This window comes from Hakea prostrata, chromosome 7 (assembly GCF_041222555.1).
Source record: "Hakea prostrata isolate BN-2017 chromosome 7, UWA_Hpros_2, whole genome shotgun sequence".
NCBI classification, from domain to species: domain Eukaryota; kingdom Viridiplantae; phylum Streptophyta; class Magnoliopsida; order Proteales; family Proteaceae; genus Hakea; species Hakea prostrata.
In genome coordinates, this window is record NC_142606.1 from 4660415 (window position 1) to 4670255 (window position 9841).

At 40.5% G+C, this 9841-nt stretch overlaps 2 protein-coding genes across 3 annotated transcripts; one reads left to right on the forward strand and one right to left on the reverse strand.

Annotated features, from left to right (window-relative positions):
- The first annotated feature begins 884 nt into the window (after nt 1–884).
- On the forward strand, nt 885–5864 carry LOC149009166 (disease resistance protein Roq1-like). Of its 2 annotated transcripts, XM_089162291.1 has the most exons (5): nt 885–1565; nt 2033–3182; nt 3797–4069; nt 4272–5687; nt 5759–5864. In XM_089162291.1, exons 1-4 carry the CDS (start codon nt 1099–1101, stop codon nt 5667–5669), a joined length of 3288 nt encoding a protein of 1095 aa, XP_089018417.1. In that variant the 5' UTR covers nt 885–1098; the 3' UTR covers nt 5670–5687; nt 5759–5864. The 2 variants fall into 2 exon arrangements, with proteins under 2 accessions (XP_089018417.1, XP_089018416.1); XM_089162290.1 differs by having other exon boundaries at nt 4272–5864.
- A 9-nt stretch (nt 5865–5873) lies between these two features.
- LOC149009167 (hyccin) lies at nt 5874–9441 on the reverse strand. Its single transcript, XM_089162292.1, has one exon. It carries the CDS (start codon nt 9351–9353, stop codon nt 8124–8126), a length of 1230 nt encoding a protein of 409 aa, XP_089018418.1. The 5' UTR covers nt 9354–9441; the 3' UTR covers nt 5874–8123.
- Between the last annotated feature and the right edge of the window lie 400 nt (nt 9442–9841).

Here is a 9841-nt window from a genome sequence, read left to right on the forward strand (position 1 = left end):
TTGAAAACTTTCTAACTCTATTTATTAGAGAAATATTCTTGAAAATAACCAATGATTTAATTGTTTTCAGTGATAAATTTGATAAATATATCTAATGAAAATTTAATTTTAAAGTCTCAATACTTTTTAAATATAAAATTGAGCATCAGTGCTTTAAAGCCTCTATTTTGATTAATCACGACTATTGGTGGTTGAAAGAGCGAAACCGACAACCCTCCGGCAAACGGACACACTAAATTATCGCCATCTTCGAAACCCCCAAAAGTTAATCCGGTCATCGGTAACAATGTTATTGTTGCCGGGATCCTCTAGGGGAAAATGGCCTTGGCCCCACGATTATCTTGAGGGAGCGGAAAGGATCGCGAACCCCCCCGAAGGCGGAGGCAAGAACCAGAAAATCCGAGAAGAGCACGCAGAGAAGGAAGCGGAAAGGCCAACCCGAAGCTCACGAGAATCCACCCCACCCCCAAGACTATGATTTAGTCGAAGATCGGCCGGACCCGAGAGCGGCGGAAGGTGGAGAGCCTAGGAAGAGAGAGAATACATTTGGCCATATTTGTTTCTCCATAAGGGCATTTTTGGAATTTTAAAAAATAAAGAGTGGACTAATAGTTTCATTAACAGAATGGACTAGTGTGTTTATTGAATTGGGGTGTTTGTGTTTTTTAAACATAAAGTGGGGTGTCAGTGCTTTAAAGCCTCCATTTTGGGGGTGCAGTGCAATTTGCTCTTTTTTTTATCCATGAGCCCATCTCCACTTTACTAAAGTTTAAATTTACTTCTGACCAAAAAAAAAAAAAAGTTTAAATATACTTTACGACCAAGAAATCCGAAAGTTAAAAGGCGAGTCTGCGGTGATCCGTCTACCCTGCGCATCATAGATTCGGTGACATAGGCACATAGCAGCTCTCGACGCTTGTGCATAACTTGCATAACTAGCCCAAACGAATGTCTTTGTTTCGCCACTATTTTTTCTAAATCTCTCTGTTTGAACTTTGAAGAAGCAGGAATTAAGAATCTCCGTTAAATCACCTATCCTTTTGATCAACACCAGCCAGTTCGTAGTAGAACAGAGCTCTTGCACTGCAATTAGTCTTAATGGGGCCACAAGTTGGATCTTGTTCTTCTTCAAGTCATGATGTGTTTATCAACTTCAGAGGGGAAGACACTCGCAACAACTTCGTTGGTCATCTCTATAGGGCTCTTAAGGTTCATGGAATCCATGTCTTCATTGATAGCAAAGACCTGCAGAAAGGGGAAGATATTGAACGGCTCCTCCAAGCAATAAAAGGATCCAAGCTGTCCATTGCTGTCTTCAGTAAAAGATACGCCGAAAGTAAATGGTGCCTTCGGGAACTTGTTCAGATGGTGGAGTGCCATAGAACTAATCGTCAAGTTATTTTACCAATTTTCTTCAAAGTTAAAACATCAGATGTTAAGAATCAAACTGGAACTTTTGAGATTTCACCTCAGAAACATGGGAATGAGACGCCTCAAACTTTGCAAACATGGAAGGAGGCTTTGCGATTCCTAGGCAACAAGAGTGGATGGGTTTTTAATGATGGGTAAGTTTAGTTTCACTCCTCCCAAATTGTTTGCTTCTTTTATGAAAGATATCTCCACTCGATGTATGATCCTTCTCTTACCTTGAGAAACTTGTTCTAATTCGATGTCCAAAAAAAAAAGAAAAAAAAACCCTCTTCAAGGGTTATATCACAATCCCATGATTCTATCTTTCTGCTCTTTATGTGGAAAAACATCCATGCCCTGTTGTTTTGAGGGGAGAGAGATAGGAAAATGCTGGTGTAGGCAACATTAGTCCAGAAAACTACCTCCATTATTTTGTGACTTTACATCTTTATAAACTGACTGCAGGGAAGATCAATCAGAGCTAAATCAGAGCTAGTAGAGAAGGTTGTATGCCCTGTTGTTTTGAGGGGAGAGAGATAGGAAAATGCTGGTGTAGGCAACTTTAGTCCAGAAAACTACCTCCATTATTTTGTGACTTTTCATCTTTATAAACTGACTGCAGGGAAGATCAATCAGAGCTAGTAGAGAAGGTTGTTCAAAGTGCATCGACTCAACTGAATAGGGTACCCTTGATTGATGTTAAATACCCTGTTGGGTTGGAATCTAAAGTGGAATCTCTGTTATCTCTACTATCAGATACCAATAATGAAGAGGAGGTTCAGTTTCTAGGGATATATGGTATGGGCGGTATTGGGAAGACAACCATTGCAACAGCCTTATACAACCGTATATTTAGAAACTTCAGCAAGAGTTGTTTTCTTGATGATATTAGAGAGAAAGTATCACAACCCGGTGGTGTTGAATGTTTGCAACAGAAACTTCTTTACAGCATATGTCGGGAGGAAATAAAAAATTGCAGTGGTAAAGAAGGATCAAGATTGATAAAAGAAAGACTAAGGAATATAGATGTTCTTCTTGTTCTGGATGACGTGGACAACTATACTCAATTGGATGTGTTGGCTGGCGACGTCAATTGGTTTGGTCCTGGAAGCAGAATAATTATAACGGCTAGAGATAGTAAAATTCTGGGTAGAATTCCTCAAAATAATAGAAAAGTGTATGAGCCTGAAGAATTGAATATGACAGAGGGTCTCCAACTCTTTAGTTATTATGCCTTTTCTATGGGTCAACCTCCTCATGATTTTATGCAACTCTCAGTTGATATAGTACACACTACAGGAGGGTTGCCATTGGCCTTACAAGTCTTGGGTTGTGATTTATCAATGGAGACTGATAAGGAAGTATGGAGAAGCAGACACCGGATGTTGAAACAAATTCCTCATCATGATGTCTACAGAAAGTTAAAGATAAGCTATGATAATTTGGAAGATGATATTGAGAAGGCCATGTTTCTTGATGCTGCTTGCTGTTTTATAGGATATGAAGAAGAACATGTAGTTTCCATATGGGAAGGTTGTGGCTTTGAACCAAAATACCGTTTACAAGTTTTGAAAAGAAAATCCCTTATAAAGTTTATAGAGCCAAAAGTTAGTATGAGTATGTATATGAGTAAAGCAAAAGTCTTATCAATGCACGATCAAATTCGTGACATGGGAAGGGATATTGCCGACAACCGAAGTCCTACAGAACTTGGTAAACATAGCAGGGTATGGTCTTGGGATAATATTGTGAAGGTAGTAGATGGTGATCAGGTAAGTGTTAATTTGATGAATCCATTTTTGCTGCCTTCCTTTCTTTTTATCAGCTGCTTCTTACTGTAGTTAATCCTGTGATCCTAAATATGGATGCACATTATCAAACTACTAGATGAGAAACTGTAACTTTCCCTTTTTTTAATTTTTTTTTGCTCCAGTAGCAAAAGTTTGACTAATTAACTAAGAAAGGTTTTCAAATTTAGAGAACAACTAATGTAATTTTTTTATCCTGACATACACTCTTGGTATTTGGCTCCTCTCCTCATAGGGAATCTCATAAGAGGTGCCCAATGAGTTATAAGATTCAGCCACATATAAGTGTATAACACATTGCGTACTTATTGGGAAGGCCCCTCCAAGGAAGAGGATCTAAACTCCACTTTCCTGCTGTACATGTTAGACAAGATATTTTACATATTAGATTATGGCCTGGCAATGTCAAGAAATGGTTTCAAGCACCAGTCTATTTCCTTTTTAGTTTTAATCTCTTCCCTTTACTTTATATAAGCATGCAATGTGACCAAACATAGTTAGTATGGGTTCATTGAGAAAGCTTCTACATATTTCTTATATTTCAATTTCCATATACTAAAACTCTTCTTGTATTGTAGGGAAATAGAACTGCTGCAGATTTTCCCCACTGGAATGGCCACATTATTATAAGTGTTAAAAGTTTTGAGAATATGCACAATCTAAGATTGCTAGAAGTTGATGGAGCTATCTTATTGGGGAATTTTCAGTGTCTTCCTTCTTCGTTAAGATGGTTGAGTTGGCATTATTGTGCACAAGAACTACCTGTCAATTTTTATCACGAGAAATTAGTTATGCTTGACTTAAGTTTTGGCATCTTTCCACTAGATTCAAGCAACTGGCTTGAAAGTAAGGTATGTAGGGATGTTTTTCTTTTGGGGGTGAATTTTGTGTAAATTGCAAGCTTGAGATGGAATTCCATACTCCCTCACATATCACTGGAATTCCTGAAACTGCACTGAGGCACTAAGACAATGTTGGAGACCCCTCCACTCCTTTGTATAACCAAATATTACTAGACCTTAACACATTATATTTATCTTTTTGTTTTCACAGATGTTTCAGCAATTGAAAATTCTGAAACTCAGTTCTTGTTGGAAGCTGTTTGAAACTCCTGACTTCTCGGGATTTTCTCGGTTAGAGAGGTTGTATCTTGATGGTTGCCCTTTTTTGGTGAACATACATGAATCCATTGGACACTTGCAGCAGCTCATCTATTTGAACTTGGACTCTTGCATTAGTCTTAACAAACTCCCAGACAGTTTAAATAGGTTGAGTTCTCTCCAGAAGCTTATTGTTAGTAAGTGCAGGTCACTTAAACAGTTGCCAGAACGTATTGGTGATCTTAAAGAATCTTTGGTCGAACTCTTCTTGGACGGTACAAGCATTAAAGCACTGCCAGATAGTGTTGGACTATTAAAGAAGATGGAGGTATTGGATCTTTCATCCTGCAAAATGCTAACGGAGCTGCCAAGGTCATTGGAGAACATGACTTCTCTGCATTGCATCATCCTGAGTGGCTTTACCAAGTTTCGGTACATACCAAAACTTCCTTCTACTTCAGTGGAACTACGACTTTGTGATATGTTGGTAATATCAAAAGAAAAGCATAAAATGAAGCGTTTGGAGTTATTGTGCCTCAAAATTTTGGGCGGAAACGAGGAGCAGAGTACAGGAAGCCCAGTGAGGAGAATTGTTTACGATGGATTTGTGATTGGTGAATTCGAATTAATCTCTGTTCATTATTCACAGTTGATGCGCAGCTACTTTCCTGCATGTCAGCAAGTTAACAATAAACACCAATCACAAATTTGGACACGTTTGCAAGAGATTGAGGAAGGTACGTCTCGTAAATACCTGATTAATCCAGATGTTCATGAGATCGATAGCAGGTTATTCTTGCATGTTTCAATAAGTGGAAGTGGATTTGATCCATTAATTTACAGAATAATGACTGAGGATGAACAACGGGTTTGTACAAGTCTTAATTTTAAAGCTTGTATCCATGGGAAAGACCAGAGAAATAGGTACTGTGAAAATAGGCTGAGAATTGAGGACATCAAATTGATAAATCCAGATGACCACGTTCACGTATTCGAAGGGTTGGATTGGTTTGGGTATCAGTTGGCAGGTGGAGATACCATTGAGATATTAGAGGTAAACCAGGAAGAAGAGCATCATCCTGCAATTGATGATGGTGGTGAAATCCTTTGTGCTGTGACAGAGCTGAACCTCTTTCTGGTGGAGGAGGAACCTGACTTGAAGTTTTTCTACAATCATTCCATTTCTGCTGCTGCTGCTGCTGCTCCTCCTGTGCCTGAGCAAGAAGGAGATAGGACTGATGAAATGGTGGATGCAGAGGCAGAAACAGAGGAGAGGCCCAAGGAGGCTTTAACAAAGATCCTGTTGACGACGTTTATGAAGCTAGTCCTTCTTTGCTGTTCAACAAGTTAGGGATTTCTTGATTATCTGGTGAGAGTTATAGAAGTCCTCAGTTATGGTCTCATAAATAAGTTACTAATCCATGATGTATTTCTTTGTAGATCATGTACCCAAAGGATGGAAACTATCTGGTATTCTGGTTTCCCAGGATTTTCACTCAGGCTCAATGCAATTTATGCCGTAATTTGTAATGCTGTATTATCAACAAATAGATATTCTGATCAGAGGTACTCAATGATAATCTCTCTTTTAGGTAGCATTTAAATCATAGCAAGTGAAACCAGAGCTATTGAGGGTTAAAAGAGAATGAATCGCCTTCTCTAATCAACCTTATAACGCTCGCAGAGAGTTGATTTTTATACGAGTTTACTGCTTAGACAGTGTTGATTGAGGCTGTTATTGCGTAGTAAATTTGGATTGAAGATTTTCATCGATCTACATGCAGCTTTTCTAGAAATGGTTATGGGTTTCAGCACTGGGTAAATGAATGCACAGCGTGCAGAAACAGATTTGGAGATCAAATGATTCAACATATCAATTCAACACGGTGGTTCATGCGAAGAATCTGCATGAGGGCATCGTTAAGAACTTTGTCTCTTAGGTTCCCAGAAGATAAGCATACTTGGAGCCCTACAGCCTATAAGGAAAGCCAAGACAAAGAACATATTTTCTGGCTGCAACTATGGCACCTTTCATTAGCCCCAAAAAAGTTATCTTCTTGTGGAAGTTATTGCATAAAAAACCTCCATTCGAGCGGTCCTGCAACAAAAAGAATGTAGAAACAATGAAATGGGTGCTGTCTAACGCAGCTGAAGCATCTCAGAATCACCTTTTCCTTCACTGTTCAATGACCGGGGACTTGTATAAATCTGATGGATCCATAGGACTGGAATGATTCAATTAACATACATAACCAGGTGCACCAGCTAATCCAAAGGCTTCAACCAACATCCTGCTGCACTTCAATTCTTTGTGGTTTATCTGGGTTTCTTTTACCAATTGTATTTATGGAAAGACTATGCAATGAAGGAGACAGCTATTTAAGTTTGCAGCTCAGTTGACAGAGGATTACATCAACGCCAAACCTCTCATAGACAAGGCTGAGAACAGCCTACAGATCAAGTACGAAGCCCCAAATCAGGGTCCGATAGAAATTAACATTGATGGCTCAAGCTAATTAAGCAAGCAGGTTTCAGAGGAACTGGCAGCGATCATAGTGGAAAAATGGAGTTTTGTTTCGCTGAAGGGTGCAGGCATCAAAATGCACTGGTTTACTGGAGCTCTTAACGGTTAGAAAATCTCTGATTTGAGCACAAAAGCTGGAACTTACAAAGGTTATCATGGAAGGTGATAATTTAAATGTCATCAAGCTCCTAAACAAGCAACAGAAGAACCCCTCTTAGAAGATAAAATTCATCATTCAAGACGCATTGGAGCTGGCTCTATTCATTACATCCATCCAATTTAATCATGTCTTCAGAGAAGCAAACAATGCAGCCGATGTACTGGCTTTCCTACAGCACGAAACCAAATCTCTCCATACTCTGGTAACACTCCCCCTCTCCTTCTCTGTTGGTCTATTCTTGTAGATAATTTAGGTTGAAATTTTCCCTGTGACTTAAAGTTTAAATAGATTCATGATTCCACCAAAAAATGGAGTCCCTTATCCCTCTAGATACCGAAACCAATTGCAACAAGGACAGCATCACATTCCATCAGTGCTATCTGTAAAAGACAACAACTCCAGCTATGACCAATTAAACCCACAAACCCTGCCATCAGCCAACCCATCTCAGCTAATAATAGGTACAGACAGATAATATTCACTGCTGATCAATCAATTCCTCTACCATATCACACATTTACAATACAAGATATCTGATTACATTGTACCTCCAGGTTACCCAGAAGTGACCAATTATTATAACTGCAAGTCAAATGAAGAAACCAATCGTTTGAGGAAACCGAATGCTTCCACACTACCTTATCACAGGAAACACAAGAAATGAAATAGAAGTAAACTCAATGAACTTCCCTAACAGGAGCTAAAGAGTTAGAACTGACCTTTATATGAGTAAAGAGCAATGAATCGTCATAAAAGAATGAAACAAGAACTTAAGTTCAAATGCACACAACGCATGGAAATATAATCAGAGGCAAACTAACCAACACAACTTTAGGGAGGCAATACCAGAAGACAACAACCACCTAGATTAATCAAAAATTTAAACAGAGTTACAAGGGGAAGTATCTTTCTCTCCTACGCAAAAACTCCAAAAAATACGGAAGAAGTACCTAAAAAAGAAACCAATGTTTTCCAATTTCGTTACAAGGGAGGAATCTTACAAATGCTAACACATGTTGACCGTCTCAGAAATTCTAAAGGAGAAGCCGCAGATAGACTATACAGAAGGGATCAAACCAGTCATGGTAATTGCAAAGGAATTCTCTACTAACCGTTCATTTTTAAACCAAGTGCATCTCCGGTTTCTTTGCTTTACTTGGTGTGTTGGCATTCGAAGCAGCCATGGCAGCAGCTGCTTCCTTGGCAGCCAGGCGTGCTCTGAAATCGAGATGAATGAGGCTTCGTGTGGCCAAGATTGCTTGCGGGACCAGATCATGCGATGCCCTAGCATACAAACAATTCACTGCAACCGAAGCAGCGTCTTTAACATCTTGCAAATTCAGAGGCCCCAAAAGGCAATGCCCTAGAATTCTCAAAATCGGTTGCAGAAGTTCCCAAGGAAGTGGAATTCTTGATCCTCTTAACGGCACAATTGTCTTACGATCTTCAACAATGGCCAATTCGTTCATTTCTTCAAGAGCACCCCGCATCACCTCTTCATCTACAGCCCTATCTTCCACAAGATTCTCAGTGATAAAGCCACGACAGTTTTCGGAATTGTCGTCGAATTGGATCTTGCAAGCACAATTCTGCCCAGCCCACCCGGCAACGAAATGACAAAAATCAACTTTAGAACAACTAGGCATCTGAGCAATTTGCTTGAAATAGCATTCAAGGGCGATAGCAACAATACAGGCACGTTTCGTGGACTTAATAGCCGTTAGCGGCTCGAGCGGTGGACAAAGAATCCCAACGGACGGCTGAGGTTGCAACAGAGCCCCTCTTGGAGACTGGTTCGGCGGTGAGTGGTACAAAGATGGCTGCGAAAGATCCGGAATCGAGATCGTAATAGGTTTTCCGCCACGAGCTTTGATTTCAGAAGAGTAAAGAGCTAAAAGAACAGCTTCGAAGCCAGAGAGGGAAGGGGTTGCGATGTTGGAAACAGCAGAGACGACGCGAGAGAGGTAGAGACCTGCAACAAGAGGTACGAAGGCAAGAACGACGAGGCGGAGGTCTGGATCTGGGGACTGGAAAGTGTCGTAAAGCCACTGACATATAGGATCATCGCCGGAGCCGGATAAAGGGGCGGAGAGAAAGGAGGAGATGTTCGTGTAGGCTTCCAGGGATTCGAGGAGAGATAGAGCAGGGCGATCTGAGTCGGCAAGGCCAGAGAGAGTTGTGAAGAAAGGGAGAATGGAAGAGAGATCTTGGATGCGTGATCGAGCTCTGGAGATTGCTTCCCACCATGCTTGAGTAGATTCAGGGTTTCCATCTTGATTAGGGTTTGAGTTTTGGTGGTGCGATGAGGACGGAGACGGAGAGCCGCCGTTCCGACTTAGCTGAATCTCCATTGCTACTTCTGAGAGTGATCGATCGAACCTAATGGCTACAGACCAGATGAGTTGTGAGTTGTGAGTTTAGTAGTCTCGCTCTCTCTCTCTCTCTCTCTCTCTCTCTCTTTAAGGCGGTCGGAAGAAATGATAGCGGAAATATCAGTATGTTCGTGGCTTCTTAGATGTCGTCAGATTAGAATCTATTCTATGTGGATGTGTTTACAGAAAGAAATAATCTTGAAATTCTTTATCGCACCGTTGAAATTGAATGGTTTCTTTTTCCTTTTTCTTAAACCCTCTGTTCTTCCTTTCTTGTATACTGACCGGCTCACCTAGTCACCCTATCGATGAATCGTGTTCAGCACTTCCCATTGGCCGGCCGCTGCAAGTCGCAACTTCAAAGGGAATGTGAGGGTGGGCTGGGGCTGGGGGTAAGAATTGGAGGATTTTTATTTGCAGCACAGCTGCAGAGAACGGTCACGATGAGGCCACATGGACAAAAAAAC

Coding starts and splice junctions, on each gene's coding strand:
- LOC149009167 (XM_089162292.1), bottom strand. CDS start 9,353: ATGGAGATTCAGCTAAGTCGGAACGGCGGCTCTCCGTCTCCGTCCTCA.
- LOC149009166 (XM_089162290.1), top strand. CDS start 1,099: ATGGGGCCACAAGTTGGATCTTGTTCTTCTTCAAGTCATGATGTGTTT. Junction 1,566..2,032: donor GGATGGGTTTTTAATGATGG/GTAAGTTTAGTT, acceptor AACTGACTGCAG/GGAAGATCAATCAGAGCTAG. Junction 4,070..4,271: donor GCAACTGGCTTGAAAGTAAG/GTATGTAGGGAT, acceptor TTGTTTTCACAG/ATGTTTCAGCAATTGAAAAT.